The 26,113-nt window shown below is 52.2% G+C and overlaps 7 protein-coding genes across 7 annotated transcripts; 5 read left to right on the top strand and 2 right to left on the bottom strand.

Annotated features, from left to right (window-relative positions):
- The first annotated feature begins 527 nt into the window (after positions 1-527).
- HD553DRAFT_312599 (eukaryotic translation initiation factor 3 subunit 7) lies at positions 528-2,819 on the top strand. The gene is made up of 6 exons (XM_046180115.1): positions 528-757; positions 836-1,274; positions 1,353-1,601; positions 1,674-1,824; positions 1,891-2,597; positions 2,671-2,819. Exons 1-6 carry the CDS (start codon positions 669-671, stop codon positions 2,767-2,769), a joined length of 1,734 nt encoding a protein of 577 aa, XP_046035923.1. The 5' UTR covers positions 528-668; the 3' UTR covers positions 2,770-2,819.
- Positions 2,820-2,991: 172 nt separating this feature from the next.
- HD553DRAFT_46493 (uncharacterized protein) lies at positions 2,992-3,948 on the bottom strand. Its single transcript, XM_046184244.1, has one exon. It carries the CDS (start codon positions 3,694-3,696, stop codon positions 3,214-3,216), a length of 483 nt encoding a protein of 160 aa, XP_046035922.1. The 5' UTR covers positions 3,697-3,948; the 3' UTR covers positions 2,992-3,213.
- HD553DRAFT_312595 (uncharacterized protein) lies at positions 3,422-4,716 on the bottom strand. Its single transcript, XM_046180114.1, has 4 exons — positions 4,502-4,716; positions 4,302-4,427; positions 4,020-4,221; positions 3,422-3,942 (listed from the first exon to the last, which is right to left on the bottom strand). The coding sequence occupies exons 1-4, from the start codon at positions 4,559-4,561 to the stop codon at positions 3,869-3,871; spliced, it is 462 nt and encodes a 153-aa protein (XP_046035921.1). The 5' UTR covers positions 4,562-4,716; the 3' UTR covers positions 3,422-3,868.
- Positions 4,717-5,418: 702 nt separating this feature from the next.
- On the top strand, positions 5,419-7,781 carry HD553DRAFT_296901 (uncharacterized protein). The gene is made up of 11 exons (XM_046178529.1): positions 5,419-5,646; positions 5,731-5,748; positions 5,818-5,903; positions 5,979-6,136; positions 6,204-6,384; positions 6,450-6,660; positions 6,730-6,845; positions 6,929-7,050; positions 7,130-7,253; positions 7,313-7,471; positions 7,536-7,781. The coding sequence occupies exons 1-11, from the start codon at positions 5,621-5,623 to the stop codon at positions 7,658-7,660; spliced, it is 1,326 nt and encodes a 441-aa protein (XP_046035920.1). The 5' UTR covers positions 5,419-5,620; the 3' UTR covers positions 7,661-7,781.
- A 2,586-nt stretch (positions 7,782-10,367) lies between these two features.
- Positions 10,368-11,468, top strand: HD553DRAFT_342756 (14-3-3 1 protein; the record flags this gene model as incomplete). The annotated part of the gene is made up of 6 exons (XM_046182797.1): positions 10,368-10,434; positions 10,498-10,804; positions 10,873-11,043; positions 11,116-11,217; positions 11,284-11,348; positions 11,413-11,468. The coding sequence occupies 6 exons, from the start codon at positions 10,368-10,370 to the stop codon at positions 11,466-11,468; spliced, it is 768 nt and encodes a 255-aa protein (XP_046035919.1).
- Positions 11,469-12,088: 620 nt separating this feature from the next.
- HD553DRAFT_342755 (uncharacterized protein) lies at positions 12,089-14,263 on the top strand (the record flags this gene model as incomplete). Its single annotated transcript, XM_046182796.1, has 6 exons — positions 12,089-12,251; positions 12,331-12,395; positions 12,465-12,576; positions 12,643-13,055; positions 13,122-13,583; positions 13,646-14,263. 6 exons carry the CDS (start codon positions 12,089-12,091, stop codon positions 14,261-14,263), a joined length of 1,833 nt encoding a protein of 610 aa, XP_046035918.1.
- Positions 14,264-14,473: 210 nt separating this feature from the next.
- Positions 14,474-16,130, top strand: HD553DRAFT_342754 (Vta1 like-domain-containing protein; the record flags this gene model as incomplete). The annotated part of the gene is made up of 6 exons (XM_046182795.1): positions 14,474-14,603; positions 14,671-14,765; positions 14,825-14,967; positions 15,044-15,128; positions 15,199-15,286; positions 15,358-16,130. The coding sequence occupies 6 exons, from the start codon at positions 14,474-14,476 to the stop codon at positions 16,128-16,130; spliced, it is 1,314 nt and encodes a 437-aa protein (XP_046035917.1).
- Between the last annotated feature and the right edge of the window lie 9,983 nt (positions 16,131-26,113).

The following is a 26,113-nucleotide window of genomic DNA, read 5'->3' as shown; positions in this document are numbered from 1 at the left end:
TATTGAGACCCAGCAATCATCCTCATTGCAGCGACGATCGAGGCGCAATTAGGACGTTTCGTTCTATGGGGAGTGGAGCGATTTGTCGATAGAAGGTGGAATGTGTTATAGGAAAAGTGAGGATGCTGATGCTTTGCCAACACGCTTCTGATCACCTTTCGTGGCCTCAGGAAGTATTCACCTGTCAACACACAGAGCAAAACGGGACATGGGCAGCGCAACTGCAAACCTACAAAGAACAATGATTCTTCTCCTCTGCCTGCTTTAAGGGCGGCGCGATACGGTACATCTGGCATCAAACTGTCGAAGCTGTTACGAGATCGAAGGGGCCACTCTTATCCGATCCTCTCCTATAACACTCTAGGAGAGCGAGCCTGGATTCATCGCGGAATTGGGAAGATCACGCAGCTCGAGTCTTACGGTCGTCATATCAATTGTAATATCGTCGCCTATCCTGAAACACGATCGGATTCTTATGCGTTTTCATGGATGTCGGTATCGATTTTATGCGTTCTAGTCGACGCTTTCGCTGTTTTCCAAAAACCGCGAGTCGAGCCAGAGAGCAGGGCGAACAAGTGAGAACGGTCAAAGCTATACACACACAGACACAGACACACTCTTTTGGCTATAGCATTCTTCAGGTCTCTGCATCGCTACTGACTATCAAAATGGCATCCTTCTCATTGCCTCCCATCTACGACAACGAGGACAAGTCCTGGGGACCCAGCTCGAGCACCGTCCCCAAGGTGTTCCAAGAGTCAGTATAACTGAACAATGGAGCGGGCGAAATGTAGACTCGATAGACTGACGTCTCGAACCTCTTCACCTCTCGCAGTATCCCCTACGCTCTCCACTCAAAAGCTGATAAGATCAACCACATTGCCGACTGGTCGACTGAGTCTACCAACGCCGAACAGGGTCCTGGAGGTCGAAACGCTCGACAGGGCGGTACCCGTGGGGGAAGGCGAGACGCCTACGGAGTGTCCGCCTCGACTGCCGCTGGAAACGCCTTCGGTTACGTTCACGACGAGGACGAAAAGTCGTTCTCGCTCGTCGATTCGGGTCGGGCCGGTGCTGGGGCCACTCGGGGACGTGGAAGCGGTCTCTTCCAGAACAGGGGTCGAGGGAGGGGTGCTGCCCGAGGGTCTGTTGGGTTCCGAGGTGGACGAGGTGGATTCCAGGCGGGTGGTGCTAGGGGTGACGGTCGACCCGAGAGGGGTGGATGGGGTACTTACCGTGGACGAGGCAGGGGCGGTTACGGCGGTTGGGACAAGGTGAGCAGTAGATGCCATCCATTCGATCTCGAGGCGATTTACTTACCAGCTTCCCCGAATTTCCTGCATACGATACAGCCCCAGCGAGTCCGTGACTGGTCGATCACCATTGGACCCGAGTGGCAGATGTTGGAGGAGATCACCTTCGCTCGTCTGCAAAAGCTCAACCTCAACGTCCAGGAGCCCGAGGACCTCTCGATTCACGGAACCATCTACTCGTACGACAAGGCATTCGACGCCGTCAACACCCGAAACGACAAGCCTCTCCAGATCATCGACATGGTCAAGTACAACACTACGACTAGTGATGACCCGGTCATTCACTCGGTGAGTTGACCTTTTCAATGACATTGACCATGTTGACCATGACCTCGCTGACCGGGAATATCTCATCGATAGCTTGCTGAGAAGAACGAGGCGAACGTTTACACCACCGATGCCATCTTGTCGGTATTGATGACTGCCACCAGGAGTGTCAACTCGTGGGACATTGTCATCGTCCGAGAGGGCGACAACGTCTACCTCGACAAGCGAGAGGGAGGACCCTTCGGTGAGCCCAGCTGTGACGTCTACAATTTTTTGGTTTCACGCTGATCGTCATCCGAGATGCTGTCAGACTTTGTTACCGTCAACGAAAACGCAGCCGACCCCCCTGCCGACACTGACAAGCCCGATGCCATCAACTCGCCCGCTTCGCTCTCGCTCGAAGCCACCTACATCAACCAAAACTTCGCATGCCAGGTCGTCGACCAGACCAAGCGAAAGGCCTTCAAGGACCCGAACCCCTTCTACTCTACCGAGGAGACCGAGCCCTTGGCTTCGTGTGCCTACCGATACCGAAAGTTCGACCTCTCGCTGCAAGCTGAGCAGGAGGCTACCGACAAGGTCAAGATGGTCGTCAGGACCGAGGTCGACGCTTACCAGAACAAGAAGGACCAGTACATCACCATCAAGGCCCTTAACGAGTTTGACCCCCGAGCTCAGGGTAGCGGCAAGGCACCCGACTGGAGGAGCAAGCTCGACGCTTCTCGAGGTGCCGTCGTGGCCACCGAGATGAAGAACAACAGCGCCAAGCTGGCTCGATGGGCCGTCCAGAGCGTCTTGGCCGGTGCCGAGACCATGAAGCTCGGATTCATCTCGAGGCAGAACCCCAAGGACCCCCAGAGGCACACTATCGTCGGTGTACAGAGCCACAAGCCCAGGGACTTTGCCGGTCAGATGGCCGTCTCGCTCGCCAACGGTTGGGGTATCGTCAGGATGATCGTCGATCTCTGTATGAAGCAGCCCGAGGGGAGGTACGTTTTGGTCAAGGACCCCAACAACGTGAGTCTCGCCGGGGGCCTAGGTGCACGACGTGTTGTTGCTGATCGCTTCCGCACACCTGAAATATTTGCAGCCTCTTGTCCGATTGTATGCTGTGCCTGCCGACGCTCTCGAGGCTCTCGAAGAGCAGGAAGAGGACGAGGAGGTCGACGAGGACAACCAGGACTTGTAGTTGTAATATACCGATGCAACGTAATGATAGAATGTTCGCGAACTCGCTGCATATGCTTTTTGAAGAATGATGAGCGTTCCATGTGCGGACTGTTGTAAGGCCGGGCAAATCTCTACGGGACTACGTCCTGCGAGGAGCACGACTCCAAGTGAATGCCAGATCTGAGTTGAGCAGGTCCGAGGGTTTCGGGTGACGGACTGCGATCATATTGCTAAGTACTCGTTGTATCGCCGGATGTCAGCAATTTCACTCGATCGATTCTGATGGAAAGACATTCGATCAGTCGAACCTAGACAGTGATTTGACAACATGCCGAGTGAGAAGGCCAGACATAAGTCTTTGCCGTCTCAGGTATGGCCTTGAACCTGATAAAATATAACCTCCCTCTGTGTTCGTGTTGGTTATCACAGGTCTCCTTGTTGACGTCTTCATTGCAAGGGGTAACTAGAGCCGAAGAAGGGGGCATCCGTGGATAGGGCAGTGAGAGCGATCTAGTAACGGCCAAGTCCCATATTGATGTTGGATGGGCGGATGAGGATGATGTAGGGGGTCATGTCTGACCCGTTTCTTCGATTGTAAGGGATTTCCTTGCGCCTTGCGTTTCAACGTCATGTTCAAAAGCTGAGCTCTGATTATTATAAGTAGTCGTACATATCGCGTATATACGAGACGAGCTGTGAGAGGCGCGACGAGAACAAAGATTTCAATTTTGAGAAATGATGATTGAAGAAGCAAGAAGAATACAAAACGGACCAGTGGTTCAAATTGTTGGTCTCTGCATCCTAAAGGCCTAGTCATTGAGCGGCATGCCCGCTGCGTTCCTAGCCTTCGCAGTAATGTACCCCGCCTTGCGGTATATCTTGTAGGGTTGGATCCGTCGCATCTGCCTCTCAAAGACCTCCTTCTCTTCCCTGTCATTCTTCTCATTCTCCCATTGCTCCTATGGTAGAACGTATGCCAACCGTCTGGCTAAACATGGCTAAGAACCTTGGAAAAACGCCGGGCATGTTGCGTCGGGTCGTATTATTGATTGGATCATAAAAAACTTGACAGCGCCAGTCCGCAGACCATCGGTTTTCTCTTATTGAATGTCTGCTATCTACTTCTTAGAGACGGCAGCGGCCAGGTCCTTCAAACCTTCGGTCCTCTTGTACTTGGCGTCAGCCAAGACACCTATCGAAGGAGCGGGAAACGAGATTGCTTTTCAGTTGATGTTTTCCGAGCGTACATATATGAGAGAAATCACTCACCAGCGTCAGCATCACCGCTGAAAGATCCAGTCCACTGAACAAAGGTGGAACCCTGCTCGGCACCGGAAGTGACGGGGAAGAGACGGATGGTGCTCAAAGACGAGGTGTAGGAGAGGGCAGGCTCGGAGGAGATGATCGAGAAGGTGATAAAGTACTCGAGCGAGCTGTGCTCCTCCTGCTTGACCTCCTGGATGGTTCCGTCCTGTGAACATAATGGTACAACGTATGGGTGAGCTATGCGCTTCGTAACAAGGTGGTATGCCGGTTCAGCTGGAAACGCACCTTGAAGGTGAATCGGTAGATGTCAGTCTCGTCAGAGGTTCCCTTGACGACCTCGGACTTTTCGAGGGCGGACCACCATTGAGAGAACGAGGGGAGCTTGATCAAGTGCCAGACGTCGGTCAAGGGCTGGATGAGAACGAATATGAGGCAGAGTGAGCGCGATGGAGCGAGGTCGACCCCGGAATGTAAGGGATACGTACGGCCTTGATGACGGCGGACTCGACCATGTTGGTCGAAACGGGGATTCCAGCGGCGGGCATTTTTGGAAGGTTGTATATGTTCGTTTGGTAGAGATTCGATAAAGGTGCTGGGTATATTCGCAGAGATCTCGTATGCGATCAAGACGATTCAAGACGGTCGTGATCGACCTATTTCTTGGCGATGACATTCTGAGAATTCTGACGTCAAGGCGCGCGTGACGTGATCAATCTGCGCTTCTATCTGCGAACTGTGCTTCTACTGGGGGTCTAATAGCTACGACCCGTTGAAACGACCCTCTCGATCGCAGCGACTGCGCGCGATGATACGGATGACGAAGAGTACAGACGATAGCTGATAAAAAATGCAGGATCATATCGCTGGATCGCTGAACAGGATATTAGGTCGAGCCGCGACGACCGTACCATAGGGTCTGCTATGACTGGAGACCCCCGCGCGCGCGCAAAGGTCCCTTAAACACGGCCTACATGACTTGTTTCCAAGTGATCTGGGCGTAGGGGGTATAGTTCAACCAAAATAAAAGCTTTCACCGGCCGTTGTCAGAATAACAGAATAACTGCAAGTTGTTGCTGATTCGCCTCCGTCGACTGAGAGAACCTTCCTTGTAACCGCTATTAAATCAGCGGGTCATTGACCCGCCTAGCACCACGCCAGAGGAAGAGGGGGATCAGAAAACCTACCGGTTTCCTTTCTTTTTTGCCTTGTTTTTTCTTTTACATGCGCAGACGTGTCGTATGGATGATCCTTTCGATGTGCGGCCCATCTGCCATCTGCTTGTCATCATGACAGGCTACTAGCTTCGTAATACGATCTGAACCAGGCCAAGATCCGCATCGACAAGGAGGGCGTTGACGTTCGTCGTTCATGCCCAGCTGAATGTCATCGCCCTCTGTCCATTAAACGCGTCGCGTCGACGCGTTCGTGCGAGAGCGACACCCAACTTGCTGCTTGCTGCTTGCTAGCTCGAGCTGATCCTCGCGAAGTCGGTCATCTCGTACCCTTCCAACCTTGTAGCTTGCAGACCAAAGTTCACAGGATCCATCACCTCATCCTGGTTCATACAGACTCGGACCTACATCTAGTAAAGAACCCTCGTCAAGATGCCCGTACCAATGCCTGCTCAAGGGTGAGTGGATTCTAGGCTTTTGGCTCTAAGCACTCTGGTGACCTTAACGGCTGACTCGGCTATGCTTGTCACCTATCTTCGCAGCCTCCAGATGGAAGACGAGTAGGTCCTGGTGATAAGAAGCCAGCTATCTGTTCTACTGGCTGATATCGAGAACGCTCATTGCCATAGTGCCAAGTCCCCCGAGGTCATGCTCGCGTTCTACCGTCGGCTATTCCCGTACAAACCGTTCTTCCTCTGGCTTAACCAGGAGCATGGTGAGCATGGTTCTCGCCTAATATCAGAGAATCAGAATCAACAGCTGAAATTTAGTCTCTTTCCGACGATGCCAGTACCTTCCCGACTCTTTACGCACCGGGAATTCGCATTCACGCTAGGGGAATCGACCTATGTCCGATATAACAGCTTCAACAATGTCGAGGATTTCAAGAAGGAAATCTTGAGGGCGAATCCTACCCGTTTCGAGATAGGACCGATCTACAACGTTCGGGTGCGTATGTTCATTGTTGAGCTATGTGACAATCATTGGTGCTGAGGCTCTTTAGCTCATCTCGCAGCCACGAGACCGTAAATCGGTTCCTCAGCACGTCCTTCGTCCAGAACTTCGAGAACTCGTCTTTGATATCGACATGACGGATTATGACGAGGTCAGGACGTGTTGTTCCGGAGGAAACATATGTCGGAGATGTTGGGGATTCATCGCTGCGGCAGTCAAGGTGTTGGACCAGAGCTTGAGAGGTGAGTCGACAAGGAGGAACAAAATCCGACCAGGCTTGTCTAAGCTGACCGAGATCTAATCGCAGAATCGTTCGGCTTCAAGCATCTCCTTTGGGTCTACTCTGGACGACGAGGAATTCATTGCTGGATATCGGATCGACATGCGCTATCCCTGACGGACGATCAGAGGAGGAGCCTGGTGCAGTTTCTCGAAGTCGTCAAGGGAGGCAAGGAGGTCGCGAAAAAGGTCAATGTCAGGAATGGGAACGATATCGGGCCGCTGAATGCCAATATCGAGTGAGTCGAAGATTGGGTTCGTCTTGATGAGTGTCCGATACTGAAGAAACCGCCGATTGCATCTTGCAGGCACGCTCTCGATACGATCAAGGCGGATTTCGTGCGGATCGCCTTGATGGACCAGAACTGCTTTGCCGAAGAGAAGGGGACCGAGACGTTGCTGACCTTGTTGTCGGTGGATCGAGGTCCGTCAGCTTAGTAATATATGCATCAGCGAGTCGATTAACTCAAGCTGACACCCGAAATTGTTACGTTAAACCTGACGCAGATACTGCCGATTCATGGCGACGGAAATGGTCGTCTTCGGGCGTCTCTAGCATGGACAAGTGGCAGGAAATCATGTCGTACGGTGCCAAATTGATGAAGGCGGGTGCGAACTCTGCTGCTTTTGTACGTGATTGTGTGATTCGAGATCGCTGTGTTCCCGAGGGCCAGACCCGCTGACCGGGAACTGCATTTGTTTAAACAGCGAAAGTTCTCAAATTCTACAGAAGATCTCATCCTTCAATACATGTACCCGCGGATCGACGCAGAGGTCTCAAAACGCAGGAACCATTTGCTGAAGAGTCCCTTCGTCATCCACCCCGGCACAGGTGAGTTGTGGGGAAAGACTTGACGGTGACCTTGTAACTGACCCATTTTCGGTGCATAGGGAGAGTGTGTGTTCCTGTGGAAGTTAGCAAGGTCGATGATTTCGAGCCTACTGCGGTACCAACAGTCGGACAGCTATTGCGCGAACTTGACCGACCTGCAGGGAACGTAGCAGTCAAGGGCGAGGACGGACAGGACGAGGCAAGAAAGCTAGAGCATGGTAAGTCCACTTTGGGTGGTAGCGTGCGGATGGGGTCTGATTTCCAAGTTAACTCTGTGTCCAGACTATGAGAGGACGAGCCTCAAGCCGTATATCGATCTCTTCGAGAAGCACGTCTCAGCCGTCATGCGGGACAATCGCGAAGCCAAGAAGGTCGTTCAGGACAGCAAAGTGTCACTCGACTTCTGATCAGTGAAAGCAGTTGTAAAGTAAAGTCGTTCATCCATCATCATTATACCTCGCTCGAGCCGAAGTTGCATTGGTGGTCATTTGTGATGCGTGCTGCTAATGCGATTCGAAATGATTTGGATGTTTTCTAATGTTCGACAAGACTTGCTCAACCTAATACAAATTCTACTGCTTTCCCAAAGCGCCGGCAACCCGCTTTCGTCTGAAGACCTGGTTGGGATTCGGTGCGGATCCCGGTGCGTTGCAGTCCCAGGCCTGAGAGATTGGGTTAACGTCAGCCGGGATCTTTGCGTCGATTCGCAATGACCGGATCTTACCTGAACCGAAGTTCCCCAGTTGTACTGTCCCCCGGGCGTGGGAATATCCAAACAGGCATCACAGTCTCGGTCTGGAAAGTGGGAACCCGACAGCGATCAATGACAGCAAACATAGGGTAAAGACGGTCCGGTCAGGCACTTACGTTGGTGAACCATTCGGATCGTGCCGTCGGGACTAAACTTGAAGTCTTGCGACATGATGGGACGCTAGCGATGTAAAACGGTAAGAATCGATTGAGCAATACGCAGGGAATCGGAAGAGCCTACCCCTTGATCCTTGTAGCATTGGTACACCTGACGATCTAGCAGTTAGTACTGTATAAAGCAGCTGGCAACACGATTCAATATTGGTCTCACCTTGAACTGGTTAGCATTTTGAGGGCCCTGGTTGCCCTGCGCGACGGTGCCGCTGTCCACGCAGAAATTGGATCCAGCGAGGTTGATGGGAGCTTCACAGTCGTCGCTGATGGGCAAAGCCCAAAGCTGACCGGCGTTCTTCTCGTTGCACTCTTCAAAGATGACTTGCTGGTCGTTCGAGAGCCAGTTGCTGGTCTCGCGAGTCTGCCCGTTCTGCACGATCGTGTCGACAGCCAGACAGAGCTTCTGGTTGATCTGTGGGGAGATCTGGAAGAGAGCGTAACCGTCGGGCAGGGGCTGCTCGAAAGGCTTGGGTTGCTGGCACTCTCCCTTGCATTGCCCGGGTGGAGGTGGTCCCGTCGGACCGGTCGGCTGAGGCTTGGGCTGAGTTTGGAGCGACGTGGTGGTAACGGGTTTAATGGTAGTCTGGACCGGAGGTTGGGAAGAACCGCCGCAAGGGGTGTCGCCACATTTATCAAGAAAACCTTGTACAGCCGTGGGATCCGTAGGCGCCGCGGTGACCGCAAGCGCCGCAAAGACGGAGAGCAAGACGAATCTGGAAAGCATCGTATACGTGATGATAGGTCAGGTGAGTTGGTGGAGTCGGAAGAGGATAGGAGTTGGATGGAGTGGGGTAAGTCTAACGTTGTGTGATCGAGGTCGTCTAAGTGAGAATACAGAGCGCTTCTGCAAATCCAGCTAGTCCTGCATTTATGCGATTGGCACTCTCAACGGGTCCTTCGTGAAACGATACGTCCGATTCTCAAACACGTTCGACCCCTGGCACGACCAGACAGTGCTCCTGATCATCCTTTCACCGTTGTCCTTGTGTTTTCAGGAGCGGACGAGACTATGCTAAAGCTGCGACCAAGATGAAACATCTAGCATCTCAAGACGGAGGCAGATCCGAGTCCGGAGTCTCGTGCATCGACGCGTGAGAAACGCTTTGGATCGGGATTTCGCGGGCTTATAAATGGGGTTCTCCCTTTGTTCCATCGGCGGGACGCTGCAAGTCTACGCTCAATAACGTAATCAGCGGTGGCTTGGTCTCGTGGTTGCCTTCGCCGTATACGTTTGCTTCCGCAACATCCCTCTTTCCTCCTGGCCCTCCCTCTGGCTCGGCTTGCGACTCCTTCCTCTCCTGGCCGTCCGCCTCCTGCCAGCGTCGACGAGGGGGAATGAGCCAGCGATGCAATCACCCTCACTCATCCCCCCCACACAAACACATCAACTCGCATCACCTTCAACCTTTCTTGATCCTATCGTCCTCGCAGAGATCTCCAACGCTTCATACTCGAATACTACCACTCGGACTACCTTCCAACCACTCTATCCAGGTAAGCATCGCTCTCGCCGGTCGCTGCGCAAAGTTCGGGAACCACCATATCGCCTTCTCGCGTCATCACAAAAGGCATGGCGACCTGGGGCATTCCGTTTGGGATGGGAGACGAAGTAGACGCCTACTCGGACTTGCATCCAAACCACCACCATTTGAATGATCCGGAGAGAGCGAGAGAGTTGGCGAGCGCAGCTGGCTATCGGATCGTGAAAAGCGGCACGAAGCAGATTCTGAAAGGACCATCTGGGAGCGGAATGATGGCGAGTGGCTATGTCGTCCGACACCCCTGGCCATCTCTTCATATCGTCTTCCCGGAGGTTCGAGCGTTCGACCATCTTTACACGACAAACCAATTCGAGGATGATTCATACCCTCTTACTTTCGGACGTGTGCTGATCATCTTGCATCTCGCTATCGCCATGCCTTCCGTTTTGGGATTTTGTTTACGCGTCATCGTATCGCGATACCAATCCGCTTCGCCTCATTCGACGACGTGATCAACACCATCAAACCTCTTTGACCATCCCCGCTACAACTATGGACACACTTGTGCTTCTCTTCTCGGTTTGTGGTATCATAGATCACCTATCACAGTGAGTCGCGGTTCATTGCTTCTTGACTTAAGCGGCGATGATGGGTCTCCGGCTACATCTGTTGTGACAACGCTGATCACATCATTGATATGCGTTGTTAGATGCCTGCTTCCCGTGAAGACTCCGTTTACCTCGCCAAGCTCGCCGAGCAGGCTGAGCGATACGAGGGTGAGAGTTATTCTGATTCTCTAATTGCGATTACTTGCTGACAGATGTTCCCGCCTGTTGCAGAGATGGTCGAGAACATGAAGTCGGTTGCCGCCTCCGACCAGGAGCTCACCGTCGAGGAGCGAAACCTCCTTTCCGTCGCTTACAAGAACGTTATCGGTGCTCGTCGTGCTTCGTGGCGAATCGTCTCCTCCATCGAGCAGAAGGAGGAGTCCAAGGGCAACGAGGCCCAGGTTTCGATGATCAAGGGATACAGGGAGAAGATCGAGGCCGAGCTCGCCAAGATCTGTGAGGACATCCTCGCCGTCCTGGACAAGCACTTGATCCCCTCCGCCCAGACCGGAGAGTCCAAGGTCTTCTACCACAAGATGTGAGTCGTGCCGCTCATTTCTTGGTTCACGTCGAAAGTCCCTTGTGCTGACGAGATTATCGAAACAGGATGGGTGACTACCACCGATACCTCGCCGAGTTCGCCACCGGCGACAAGCGACACACTTCTGCCGACAAGTCGCTCGAGGCTTACAAGGCCGCTTCCGACGTCGCCATGGCCGAGTTGCCCCCTACCCACCCTATTCGTCTCGGACTCGCCTTGAACTTCTCGGTCTTCTAGTGAGCTTTTCACTTCCACCTGTCAGGGTTTCGCTTATTTCATAGGGCTCACTTAATCTTGCATTACTCTAGCTACGAGATCTTGAACAGCCCCGACCGAGCTTGTCACCTTGCCAAGCAGGCCTTCGACGATGCCATTGCCGAGCTCGACACCCTCTCGGAAGAGTCTTACAAGTGAGCTCTTGTGATCGATTGCGCAGCTCGAAGATATGTGCTGATTCAATTCGTCACAATTCCTAGGGACTCTACCCTGATCATGCAATTGTTGAGGGACAACTTGACCTTGTGGACTTCGGATATGGACAGTAGGTCAACTTCTGTTGAGCCCGTTCGGTTCACATCGCTGACCCCTGGTCTGCTATCAATTAGACGCCGAGAAGGAGGAGGCTCCTGCCGCCGAGACCAAGGCCGAGCCCAGCGCATAAATCCCCGTAGTCCAGGTGCAAAAGGAGGAACGATGAGCGTTTTGTGATGTTACGGGCTTTTTGTTTCTACCCTTTATGTTTCTTCTCGTTAGAACCTCGGGCGGTCTTGCACCTCCTTGGAGAGTTCACCCTCATGTCTTCTTTCTCTGTGTTTTGAGATAATGAATATCGGATTCGATCAACGACAATTTTGACGACTGGGCGCCCTTGTCGCGAGTGGCCTGACGTGATCGGGTGCCGCGTCATCTGGGATCATCCGTAACCTGGAGACTGAGTGCAGAAAACGAATCTCCGGTAGCTAGACGAGTAGTAGGGATCCAAGTTTTTTTTTATCTACCTACCAAGCCTACCCAACTACTATCCCGACACTGGTACACAGCATCTAGTATTCATATTACAAAGCGCTGCAGATCGATCATGAGATCGAATCAGCTGGTTTGAACAAGGGGGAAATGTCGTCTCCAGCGTCGTCCAGCTCGATATATCAACGCCTCGAACCCTTTATAATCGACTTGAAGAGCTTGATAACTATACTGGCTGCAGTCGTTCTCCAAATCGAAGCCGCACTTTTCGCCCTCGGATTGCACCCTGGCTACCTCATACATCGCTTCAGTACATCAATGCAGCGTCTGACGAGCGTTCTTGGCTACGGCAATGTCAATCTGCAAGGCCAGAGCAGATCAAACCGGGAAGATGATGCAATTGGAAAGGTGGTCAACCGTGACAAGGCTCGTATTGGATTGAGGAAGCGAAGAGCGGTGGTAGCGGATGTTCAAGAGCAGGGTTAGTAGCCATTTCACTATGTTCGGCGAGATCAAGCCAGAAGCCCTTTGACGAGCTCATGAACTCCTCGGGGAGATAGGATCAAACTATCCTGGGATGGTCAACCTTTCCGGCACATTGTGTTACATGAACTCGATACTGCAGGTCAGTATGAAGCAGTGATATCTTCAACATATGGACCTCTAATCTGACATTGTCTAACCTCTGCTCTAGGCTTTCGCATCTTTGACGTATCTAAAGTTGTACCTGGATCAAATCATCTATTTGGCTGAGGAGGTGGATCTCAATACGCCAATTATCGATGCCTTGGACTCCACGCTGCAAGGTGAGCCTGCCTGGCTCCACTAGAAACTTGGAGCATCGAGCTCAGAATTTCGGCAAACTCATACAGAACTCAATACGCCGTGCTCCTCACGTCCCGCTCCTGTCCGCCCATATCATTTCATCGAGGCACTGTCCCAGCTACCATCAGTCCGACGGCTCTTGCAGACACGAGAGCATCAAGATGCCCACGAACTGTTCCTGTTGCTCACGAACGCTGTCGCCGAAGAACTTAAATCGCTGGAGAAGGAGAGACGCATAGATCGAGGCCTGTCCGTCATTCTCGACGGTACCAAAATCCAGCGTGATAAGGACGGGAACAATACCATACAAGTCATCAAAGACAAGGGCATCGAAAAGGAACGGCTACTGTCACCTTGGGAAGGTCTGACCGCTATCAGGCGGAACTGTTTGGTTTGCGGTTGGTGCGAAGTGATCCGACACGAGGTGACAGGGGCGATCGATGTTACGGTACCGATGAATGTGGGTCGCACACAAAGCATGCCAAGAGCGCACACGGCTGATGGCTTGCTTTCTTCTGAATTCAAGGGTGCAGCGTCTATTCAAGAATGTCTACAGCAGTCGATGGCACCTGAGATCATTGACGATGCATATTGCGACTCGTGCACTCTGAATTTGACTATCAACTATTACATTTCGGAGGATCAACGGCTTTCCGGGAACAACCCTGATATTCCAAACGGTTCCTCAGTGGTCAACAAAAAGATTGACAAACCGGTGCGATTAGCCGTCGAGTCTGTCACACCTGCCAGCCTGCTATCCGAACCCGCACTAGAGACCCCGCGGCCGTCAGCAAAGCCTACTTCCGCGAAAAAGCGGCGAGCTCGAGATGCCAGAGCTTTGCTCCGCAAACTCGAAGATGTCAAAGCTCAAGGAAGCATTGGAGAGATAGTAGGAGAAGGCAAAGCGAAAGCGCGAGATTTGGGTCTGCAAGATGTCAAGTGGGTCAAGGGGCAAGGCCCGAGCTCGCGAATGAGCATGATTGCAAGGGTAGGTCGCACTATGGAATCTTGCCCTCGAGTCATCGCTTACAGCCTCAATCCTACCTACAGCCACCGCATATCCTGACTCTTCATCTCAATCGTTCTGGATTTACCCCCTATGGTCAAATCGTTAAAAAGACCACGCAAATCGCTTTCCCCCCTGTTCTCAATCTATCCCCATTCACAACATCCGGCATGATCACCATGGACTCGAAACAACCGATATCAACCATGGACGGCGGTATAGACGCAGAGTCACAACAGACACCAAGCGTACTGTATCGCCTCAACGGTGTCATCTGCCACTACGGATATACGCACAGCTTCGGTCACTTTGTCGCATACCGACGCAAACCCGAACCTACAGTCAGACAGCATGCAGACAGCGTTCTTCACCCTCGCGGCCGGTGGCTTCGGATCAGTGACGCGGATGTCAGCGAAGTACCAGAGAGCGCCGTTCTGGGGGAGCGCAGTAATGCGTTCCTCCTATTCTACGAAAAGCTTGCGAACGAGTCATCAAGCGATGAGGGAAAATTACCTTTGGATCGCTTGGATGGTGCTGAGCACAGTAATGGCGTTGGAATACGAGAGGATGCAGGAAGAAGCATTCTGGACGCCCTGAAAAGGCAACAGGCAGATTCGCCGCAAAATGTAATAGCTCAGAAACCCGTGGACTCCCTTGACTAGGGTCTGGCTCTATAAACCCCTCCCCAACCGAGGGATGAGAACGCATATGCACTATCGTGTGTCTGCAGCATGACTCATACCCCCCCTCGGCATCAGAGCGATCCGTGATCTAATCGTAACGAACATGAACGAGTTCCTATCGTCCTGACCAGCCTGTATATCCAAACCGGTCACATTTTATAGAGTTTTTGTATCTCTCCGATCGAAATCATGGCCGACTCGGACTTCGGCAACGACATCCCGTGCGATTCCGTACCACCGGAGCTCAAATCAACATGCGAACAGATCCTCAAGAGAGCGCGAGAGTTGCGGAAGGCAGACCCAGTCATGTGTTACTGGTGTGAGTGACATTACATGTAATCTAATCTTGGGTACATATGCAAGCTCACCTGATTATTGATCGAAAGGTTGCTTCTCGGCGGCGAATTCGGCCATGAACGTGCAATCAAGATCATCCGAAGGGACGCAATTCCTCATTAAAGTGCTTGACGTGCTGGAATCAGTGAGTACATCTTCCAACCAGATTACATTCTTGTATGATTGCTGAATTCCTCATCTTAGATGAAAGCTAGCTTGATTTCGAGTGACTCGATCGAAACCGCCACGATAACGGACGAGTCGGCTGGTAGTGCATACGTGGAGAGCTTTGCCATAAAGGTGTTCTTGCAGGCCGATGATGAGGATAGAGCAGGAAAGGCGGGGAAGTGAGTTTGACATGACGCTCTCATCAGAGTTTGCAATACTGAGTTGATCATCCCATATGATAATGCTTTGTTCCAGGAGCACGATTCGTAAATTCGTAGTAGCGGCTCAGTTCATCGAGGTACTTCGGTCCTTTGAGGCACCTTTCGGAATGAGGGAAGAAGTGAGCGTGATCAGTCAGGTCGTTCATGGGAAGACGCTGAACCGAGACATGTGCTTGTTTTCGATTCTAGATGGAACAAAAGCTTCAATACGCACGATGGAAAGCCGCTGATATCGCCAAGGCCCTAAAGGAGGGAAGGAAGCCTATTCCGGGACCTCGTAAGCTAGCGGCATGCTGCTCGTTGAACATGACGTGTGATATTAATGCTAGATCCGTCTCTTCGGCGAAGCTGGTGGCGATCCAGAGTCTAGCTTGGCTGAAGAGGCTGCAGCAGACAAGGTCGCTGAGAACAATGCAGTTGCCATCGGGTCGTCCTTCCCCGTCGACCCGCCTTCGTTGATACAGCCGAGTAGCTCAGGTAGCGGCTTCAGTCAGGGGCTGCCTGTGCCGGTGCGTCACGATTCTTCGGGAAGCGGTGCCTGGAGCACCGCTGCCACGCCAGGTGTCAGGGACGAAGACGAGTCGAGAGATGGCCTGGGGATCGGCGCTGTTAGTAGACCCAACGCGGATGTAGCAGCTACGGGACCATCCAAAGACGAAGGCGAGACCCCGTCAAGACGAGGTTCGAATGCCGACAGAAAGAATGTGCGTTTCGCCGGGCCAGACGGGGTTCCGCTGAGTCCAGCCGAGACATTCGTATCGATTGATTCGTATGTCGCCCCGCTTGGTCCTCCGCCGACTGTGTTGGGGGAAGATGATGCTGGGAAGCAAACTCCATCGGTCCCCAAACCTACAACCGGATCTACCAAGACTCGGATCGAGACAAGCGATGCCACCAAGGATCTTCCCTCGACTCCCATGAAAATGCCGCTCGTGGATAGGACACCGTCTGCACCTCCGCCATCTCCTCCCGCAGCAACGCCTGCCGTCGTCCAACTGGATACCAAGTCTATCGAACGCTGTCAGAAGCATTGCAAGTGGGCGATTAGCGCGCTCGACTATGAAGATCTGGAGACGGCGCGATCGGAGCTTCGCAAAGCCCTAGCGATGCTTGGCGAGTGAGCATGGGTACAGAGAACGAGGAAATCGTGGCTTCTGCGCGGGAACTTGGGAAAATTCGACTTTTCATGACGACTTTTAGTTGTATCCGGTAGTTTCATCGTATATCTGGCAGTAACGAACGGATAATATCGATCTTTCTCGAGAGCCTGCTCTTCTCTGGTCGAAACGATTCCTCTCGTAATCTTAAACATGACCGTCCGTGCTCCTTGGTAGCGAGTCACGCTGCATACAGGTTTGATGCCGATGCATCCATCGTCACGGTTGTCAGAACCGGTATGACGGCTTTCGCAGAGCGAGAGGTAAACGCTAGAACTGTGCGGATCAGCGTCAAGAGAAGATGGGAATTTCGAGTCGGGGAATGGATGGGCGAACGAAGCGGGGTAGAAGGAAAAGGGATCACGAGAAAAGGAAACGAGGAACTTGATGTGGTATCCCGGTCCTGATCCAGATTTTGGTGAAATGGAAATGAGTGCTGTTCACAGCGATCAATAATCACTATACGAGAGAGGCTCATCGTTTCTCACTTCTATCAGGGGTCATCTCAATGTCGTGATTCATGAGCGTGAGACCAAGGCTAGTGGACCGTCAAGTACCATTCCTTATAGACCCAAGCGGTTCGAGAGCTCATACTCTCCGTCGCAAGCGTCGATTGGGTTCTATTCAGGGTATCAATATAGATGACATCAATCTCAAGGTCGCGGACGGAACAGTACCTCGCAGGGCATCGGCCCTACCAAGGCGGCCAACTTCCGAACGGTCCATGAGTCATGCACACCGCGCAGCTTTCTGGACAGATCTCTGCAGCCAGGACCGTTCGAGCGCACAGAATAGGCCTTCCCGACGCACCGCGATCTTTCCTCGTCCTCCCCATCAGGACGGCCGGTCGGAGGAATGGAGATGGGATATCATCAGCACGCATGACTCGCCGCTCCAAGATCACGCCGTCATCTAGGTCATGTGAACTACCTTTTTGAGCCAGTGATATACATTCTGGCAAATCCAGATCAAAAGGTGCTCCGGCAACGACGAAATCTATGCATGCTACAGGGATAGTAATCGGATCGTCTAGACTAAGGGCAGGACCTCGAGACAAACACTCGTGTCTTCTCATCTGCAGATAGAGGTCGGCACGACTAGTCATTTTGACTAGTCAGTAGTCACTCAGCAAGACATGACCATAGTCAGTAGTCAGTCACAATTACAGACTAAATTGCAACTGACTAGTCACCAATCAGTCATACAGGAGCGATTATGGTAATGGAACTATTTAGTCAGTCAGTCCCATGTTGTTGTTAGGCGTCGAGATGCACAAGTTGTTATAACAATTATTCGTGACATTTTTGTGCCAGACCTCAGCAACAAGACTGGCTCAAGACAACAGACAGTATCACAAATGACAAACGACTATATAGGAAAGTAGAAAATTCTTCGGCTAATAATGATAGAACTGAAATGAACCGAATTGACATACTACTGAAGAAAGCTTATGATCTGGCACATCGACTAACTTGTTCACGTCGATACCTGCAACAAAAGATGTAAAAAGTTCAGCAGTCTCTCCGTAACAGGAAATCTCAACAAAGTCACCTCAAAAATCATCTTGTTCGAGTAATCCCTGTTGGTACCACATTCTCAATGAGGTTTGCTTGACTAGCATCCTTGCCGATAAGGATCCTCTTCTTCTGCCAAGAACATGCCCCGACTGTGAGAATAGCCGCTCTACACTAGCTGAAGATGATGCCAGCCCAAGGATGTCTTTAGCGAATAGTGCAAGTGGACGTAATTCCTCTTCTTGATGCATTCGCTTCCAGTATTCCAAGACTGGCTCATTCTCTCTAGTCTGAAATCGCCGTGAGCCTGAATTGTAGTGTTCCCATGGATCATTGGCCTCGATGGTCACCACATCTCTGCTGGGTTGGTGCTTTGCCGATGCAAACCGATTGATCCTCTTTGATACCGGCACACACATCACCTCAGGCTCCCCAGTGTTTTGGAACTGGGCCGATGTGTGCTTCTTGATTCCAGCCTTGATCCAATCGAGTATCTGACGGAACCTTGCGGAAGTACCACACTCCCGTAACAGAGTGTCCAGACCCTCTTCCCGGTTGGAAGGGTCCAATGCAAATGCTGTACAGACCCAATTGTTTTCCAAGAAGGCGTCAAGGTACTTGCGTAGCTTTGCCACAGCTCTGTCCGATGACAATTTCCGGTCGGCAGATATCCTGGGGTGATCATGTATCCGATTTAACTCAGAGATAGCTTCATGCAGGTCGGGTAGAATACGATAAGCATGTGCTCCCACCTCCGAGTAGACTTGGGTCAAGTTGAGGAAAACCTTGAGTGACGGCTGAATGGCTCTGACTGCAAAAAATGTTGCTTCATAGAACCGAGGGCATTTCTTGTTGGATGAATACCGCAAGGTAAAAGCCTCTACTGTCGCTCGAAGATATAGAATCCTCTGGATGGCTGCTTCCTTTGAGTTCCAACGGGTCACAACATCTTTAAGTGGTAGGAGCCCAGCTGATGTTTCAGGGTGTTTGCTGAGACGAACTTTTTCAAAGTCATCCATACGGCCAGGAGTTGCATGCACAAATACCCCAAGTTGATGCACCATCTGGATTGGAGACAGAGAGTGGTCGTCCTTCAATGCAAACCAAACATTGGTCTAGGTCAATTTTGATTGTATCGTGCAGTATACTGCGATTATGACATACCTCAGCAGGATCCTCATTCTCCTCATAGTCGCCGTTGACTAGAGTCTCCAGAATTTCTCCTGAGGTTTCTGTTGCATCTGGCAGAAACTCTGATCCGTCCGCTGCAGTACTGAGGTCTGTGTCCCAGAATGCCGACTCTCCCAGAACCCTGATGGATGGGACGTTCTCGCTGTTATAGGCATATGCTGTCAAGTTCAGACTGGCTGAGATTGAAGACACGTCACTCAGCATGTGAATCAAGATAAGAAAATATCCAGGACGTACCTTCTCCCTCGATGTATGCCAAGGCCGCCAAGTTTGCAATGTGACACATACATCCTACCATCTCCGATCCAGGCTGACTGATGTCATGATGAGATTGTAACAACTCAGAGATACGCTCAGCACCAGCTCTGTTGTTGGATGCATTGTCCCCAGTACCGGGTCCAAGCTTGGTAGAGATCCCGATGACATCACTGAATAGGTTGAACAAGGCGTCTCCCATACGTTGTCCCGTGTGGGCACCTTTCATCGGTATGAGACGGAGTAGTTGTTCCCGATATTCAAACCCTTCGTCCACAAAGGACACAAAGATCCCAAAGTAGCAATGTTTGCGGGCGCTGTCGGTCCAAGCGTCATGGGTGTAATGAATAGTAGAAGGTTGCCGAACCAATGTACCATCAAGGCGGTCCCTGACAGTAGTGTAGCTTTCCTCGAGCCTCCTGACTAGAGTACGTGCAGATTGAAGCTTGGCTTCGGGGTTGGCCAGGGCGAATGTCTCTTGGAGTTCTTCATTTTCAATTGTTGTGAATGGTAATCCGGTGACAACAATCCATTTCGTCACAGCGTGCTGGAACTTGGTGGAAGAGAAAGGTTGGATAACTTTGCCAGAGCTTTTGTCGAGAGTTGTTTGCACATCTTTGTCTGGCACATCGCAACAGATCCCAGGCCAATCCAGGAGCTTGGCCTGCTTCAACCCCGAACAGCTGTTTCGCTGATGCTGAAGAAAATTCGATGTGCCTCGTCCGCGGACTTCACGGCCACAAGCCTTGCAAATGCAAGTGGAGTTGCCCTTTGTATCTTTGTGTTGAAGCTTATAGTAGAGCCAGATTGCGCTACGCTTTGACGCAGACCTTGGTGTGCCTAGTACTGAATTATCAGTACTAGGTCCAGCTTCCGAGTAGATAGAACTCTGGGAGAGATTGATACTGGATGCCGAATTGAGCGATGCTGCCCTGAACAACTGTGTTGTATGTTTGGATCGTTCCGCTTCCAGTCGATCTCCTTTCCTTTTCTTTCCTTGCGAAATTTGAGCAGGAGGGACGACACTCCCAGTGGTTTCCGACACAAAGAGGGGGTCATCAGAGCCATTACTGAAGGCGATAGCGTCTTCCACTGATCCAGCTGCCACCTGTAAGAGCATGTTCAGAGGGATATATTGCATGCCGACACAAGACTGACTGGCTTACACTCTTTCCCTTCCACTGCTTCATTCTCTGCCTTGGCAATAAATTAGATCCTACGACAAGATCTTCATCCTCTGACAGATCTGTCTCAGACGCATCCTCGATGGATTGTTGATTGTGAGGTGGAAAGCTTTTATCCTTGTGAACCTGGAAGTTATCGGCACCTGAGCTTGGGGCAATGATTGAGCGAACCAATGTAGGCGCTTTGCCAGTTGTTTCGGTGGGAATGGTTCGAGGGAAAGGTTGACCATTCACATCTAGCCCCCTAGTTGGGGATCGAGATGATGTACGGCGGTTGGGGTAGGGGACATGGAGTGAATGTTCCGTTGGTATCACAGGTCCAATGGCATGGCTATACAACAAGGTCACTTTCGGTCAGCTGTAGCAAGCATCGTTGTGACGTGATTCGTCCTTACATTCGTTTCAGTTCAGCAAGAAGCCTCTCGACCCAGAGATCAAGTACAGCCAATTGTCCATGCTCTAATTTCTTGAGCCTGACGTATTCCTGTCTGAAGTCCCGTAACAGGAGATTCAACTGATCCCCTCCCACCCATATCTCCCATCCAGCCACACCTCGCATTCCAAAAGCCCTTTCCATTGCCCTGTTGACCACCTCGACTGAATCCTCTAGCTTGACATCCGTCCAGTCGAAATGAAGCATATAGGATGGTGTTGGACTGTCGTAACTGCCAGTCGGACAGCCTTTACCTAGCCATTGATCCAGTCTTGGTAGGCAATCTTTCGGAAGGCTTGCAGCCCAGGTGATGATAAGATCGTAGTCCGGGGCATGTTGGTCATCCACATGACGGGCAAGAATGTTGTTTCTAATTATCTGGGACATGTTTGATCCAGTGTACTTGTTTAGAAGACAGTGAATATGGTTGTTACACAAGGTATTTGCAGGTTGATCCATGAGTTGTGATGTTCGATCAGGAACTTGGTTACCTGCAGTTTGTGTATTGCTGCGTGCCGTGTGGACCTCATGCTAGCCGTGACGTGTGAGGTTTGGCATTTGCTACCGCTATGCGTGCTGCCAGCAGCGGCCTATCAAGCAAGGGTATTGCAAGGAGATAGTCATCTAGTTACTTGTTTCTATTATAGGCATCCGCGGTACGCATGTCGTACACACGCGGGATGTAGGTTTTCACCTCGTACGGAGGTCCGTTCGGAGACTCTCTCGGAGACTCTCTCGGAGACCTATTAGGAGATGTGTTCGAAGATGTCTAACTAGCACCTTGTAGTAGTTAGACATCCGTTATTACATTCATTACCCTACCCGTACCTTCTAGTCCCGTGTGTTACTATTCAGGTTTGCTGGCGAACCTTATAGAATAACGGATCACCCAAACACCCCGACTAGGAGACCCCGTATACGATGAATACGTTCACGCAGTGTTACGGACCGGATAGGGCTGTCCACCCCATCCCTGCGGATGCGATCCCGGTCTTGAGCGAAGACGGGAGCATGCAGATGATGGATGGACAAGGAAGGTTCATGTGGAGGAACCCAACTGGGGAGACGCTGGTAAACGACCAGTGCGTCTTTGCCCACCAGCAATCGGAGGTAGGTGCCACGGGGGTACCTACCGCTTCCACGCAGGCCGCACCGGCCAACAACATGGGGCAGACTCCCCCACAAGTGCAGTCAACACCCCCAGCAGCTAACCCTGCTCCGGCCGCTGCGCCTCCTACCAGTCCGGACGTTTCCGCCCTGCTCTCCATGATGGCGAACATGCATAGCCAGATGATGGAGTTGGCGATGTCGAGGGACACTCGATCGGCGACGGCCACTGAGGAAGCGAGAGCGAAGCTGTTCAAGTTCGGTACGCCGGACAGGTTCGATGGCAGCAAGAAAGAGAAGGTTAGGGGATTCCTGGACCAATGCAACCGGGAGTTCCAAGTCAAGCCGGGGTTGTACACCGACCTTTACAAGATTATGTACGCGGAGTCGTACATGGATGGGCAGGCCCAGGCATGGGCAAGGGAGTACTCGTCGGGGCGAACTCAGGTCACCTGGCGGGAGTTCGAGGCGTTGCTCGTGGAGATGTACGGAGGGGGAAGGAACATCCTTGCTACGGAGAAGGAGTACTACTCTCTGAAGCAGGGCAACAAGAGCTTGAGTACGTACATCACCGAGTTCAACGACCTCGCCGCCCTCCTCCCAAACCTCAACGAGTACGGCAAACGGTCGTTCTTCCGCGCCAACCTGAACCAGGCCTTTCAGGACGCTATTATCCCTATGCCCAACCAGGAGCATATGACGCTGGCGGAGTTCCAGATGGAATGTCGTCGGTACGAAGACCAAGCGGAAGCCCGTAGGCACACGTCTTCGGGTAACCGTGCCCACACGAGCGGGAATCGTTACGCAGGTAACCACGTCGCTCCCCGAAACCCTGTTGTGGTTAACACCACTGTTGCCCCTCCTGCGGTGGCCGCCACGTCGGGTGCTACGCCCATGGAGGTGGACGCTGCGAGGATGCCCGGCGGGAAACCCTGCTACAACTGCTGGCAGCCCGGCCACAGGAGTGCCCAGTGCAGCAACGCCAAGAGGTCTCCACCTGCTTGGTGGCAGGCTCGGCAACAGGCTGGTCGAATGCAGGTGGCCGCGACGTACATGCAACCTCCCGCCCAGAACCACCAGGCGTATTGGGATGAGGAGTTTGCCAAGCAGAACGGGGACGAGCCGTTGCTGTGGACTCCGGGTGCTTAGGGTTTTCGTGTTTGTCATTACTCATTGTTGTACCTTCGTCGGCAGGACCGACGAAGATGTTTATCACCATTCCTTTTTTTACGAACTTAACGAGCCAACGACAATCAAGTTCGTCTTACGAAAACAATGAAGTACCACGACTCGCTTGGAGGCTCAATCGGAGACTCGTTCGGAGACACGTTCGGAGACTTTGCTGGAGAAATGAATCGCAACAAGAAAATAGCATAAAAATAAAAAGGGAGCCGACCCCCGAACGGCGACCAAACGAGACGTTACAAACACAAACAAAGATCACGCTCCACCACCGTCGCCACCACCGTCACCACCGCCATCGCCACCGCCATCGCCGCCCCCATCGCCACCATCACCCTCGTTGCGGTCCGCGGTGTGCTCGGTCGCGGTCCCCTTGCGCTGGGACCTGGCCCTGCTACCTCGTTGCGAGGGCTGCTTGTCCTGGGCGGGAGGGGGAGCGGCGTCCTTGGCGGGGGGCGGGTCGGCGGGGGGAGTACGGAACCGAAGGGGGTTGACGGCGGCGAGGCGGTCCCGGGCCCGTTCGTACTCCAAACGAGCGTCCTCAGCGACCTTGCTGGCGGCCTCGGCGTCAAGCCGCTTCTGGCGGGCCTCTTCGTCGGCCTTCTCGGCCGCGAGACGAGCGTCTCGTTCCCGCGCAGCCTAGGAGAACTTGGGTTAGCTCAAAACGCAAACGTAGAAAGAGAGTACTAACGATCTGGACCTCGGTCTCCTCCTCGTCCACATCCATGGCGTCCTCCTCGCCGGGCCACACGGGGAGAGGCTTGTACTGACCCTCGGCGAAATCGAAGGTGATCTTGCGGGCCTCTTCGAACCCTTCCCAACCGCGACGGGTGTTGGGGTCCAGGTGGTCCCACTCCTCCTTGTTGTCGGCGATGGCCTTGTAGAGAGCCCCGCGTTCGCTCATGACGGAGACCCCGGACCGACGGTTGAGTTGAGGTACAATCTGGATGTCGGATAGCGTGCAAGAGGAGTCAGTGGAAGAAGAAGAAAAGAAAAAGAATAGAAGAAAACAAACTCACAACCGTATCGAGGAGCCTCTCGATCTCGGTCGCGACCTCATCCCGAGTCCCCAAGGCCATCTTGTCGGCGCGCAACAAGACCAACCCCGCTCGAACTCGGGTCTCGGTATCCTCATCGTCGTCGAAGACGACAACCATCTCTCGGGGAACGGGGGCACAACCGAGCTTCTTCGGGGCGCACCGACCGCAGGACCTGGTGACGTTGCCGGCGGTGTGCGGCGGGTGGATGAGATGGCGGCAGAAAAAGAGACCCTCGACGCTGATCACGTCCCACCACGTGCCGTCTTCCGGGTTGTACGTCACAAAGTCGGCGGGAGTGACGCTCTTGAACTTGCCACCGTCGAAGCAACGTTGGCAACACCATTGCCAACCACCGGAGAATTGGGCCTGAAGATCAAAAATCAGATATCAAAGGAGGGTCAGTCGGAGACCCTCTCGGAGACCCTATCGGAGACACGAAAACAAAAGAATATCAAAGGCTTACCAGCAACCCATTCACGCCATCCACATCCCCTCTCATCCAAGCGGAGATTACCTCCGGCGGGACGGTTCCTCGGAATCGTTCTTTCGCCTTCTGTAAGGCGTTGACCTCGTTGATCTCGAAGCCTTCCCAGTTGTTACCGCGTATGTAGCCATACACGGCGTCGTTTACCCAGTCCGTGGCGGCCTTGCGTTTGCGGGGTCTCGAGGGAGTAGGGGGAGCAGAAGGAGGCATTGTACGAAAGAAAGGAAGGAAAAGATACGGAAGATAGTAAGCTATAGGTTTGCTAAAGGAGAGAGGATACGTACGTCGAAAAACATCAAGTCGACAAACCCCCTCGGGGGTCTTATACCTTTCACATTTCGAGAACAAGACAAAAGAGACCTAGGTAGCAGCTACTAGGACAAAGCAAGAAGTCGTTACTTCGAACACGACAAAGAGAATACAGCGATATCGGTTAGAAAGGACGTCGATACATACGACATCACCTTTGTTTACATCAACGAACAATACCGCGGACAGGACCATGTTGCAATGTCCGCGGGGAAGACAATAGAAGATAGACGCGCGACGCGTCATCGTTGTCGGCTAGGCGTTTCAGACGGGTCGACGACACCGATAGACAATAGGTTCTTCATTGCAGCACCCACGGGCGCCGAGCAGTGTTTCAGAAAGAACCAGTGTACCTGGGCGTACAAATCGAAGGCTCTAGACGATCTCTTCGGAGACAATAGAGCGGAGGCACGAGGAGAGTCGCGGGGGTACAGACACTGGACGTTTCGAGGGAACAAAGAACTTCAAGATGAAACGTCTACTCTAGCCTCGGACTACTCGACTACTTTGGGCAATCTGGAATCTCGCCCTAAGGGGGGGATCCTATTATAGGCATCCGCGGTACGCATGTCGTACACACGCGGGATGTAGGTTTTCACCTCGTACGGAGGTCCGTTCGGAGACTCTCTCGGAGACTCTCTCGGAGACCTATTAGGAGATGTGTTCGAAGATGTCTAACTAGCACCTTGTAGTAGTTAGACATCCGTTATTACATTCATTACCCTACCCGTACCTTCTAGTCCCGTGTGTTACTATTCAGGTTTGCTGGCGAACCTTATAGTTTCTATACAAAGTAGACGTCCTGTTACTTTATTATCACTCGGACTAGCTTTGTCTTCAACAATAAATATCAAAAAGAAAGATAAACGACGCAAGCCGAGCACCCACCTGGGAAACCCTTTCCGATCCTGAACGGGGACTTGCTTCACTCAGAAGTTATCATATAGATCGATAAATCTTTCTTAAAATAATGTTGACACAAAGGGCAAAATGCTAGGTGCCTCCTGTGGGACTCGAACGGAAGACCATCAATATTCCCAAGGAGACACACCAGTCTGACGAGAAGACCACTGCACCAACAAGACTTTTTTGTTGCAGTTAGTTTCTTTGATCATATCAGGTCAGATTGATCACCCATATCGGGCAGACTCAACATCCTTTGGGCAAAATCTTGTGCAGCACGTCAAACTTTGAGACAAGGTTGCTGTGGGGTGTTGCATGAGAGGAATTTGTAGTTGCGAGCGTGGA

This window comes from Filobasidium floriforme (assembly GCF_021052385.1).
Source record: "Filobasidium floriforme strain CBS 6241 chromosome Unknown HD553scaffold_13, whole genome shotgun sequence".
Classification (NCBI taxonomy): domain Eukaryota; kingdom Fungi; phylum Basidiomycota; class Tremellomycetes; order Filobasidiales; family Filobasidiaceae; genus Filobasidium; species Filobasidium floriforme.
The sequence above is the reverse complement of the archived record's forward strand: the minus strand, read 5'-3'. Positions and strand labels throughout refer to the sequence as shown.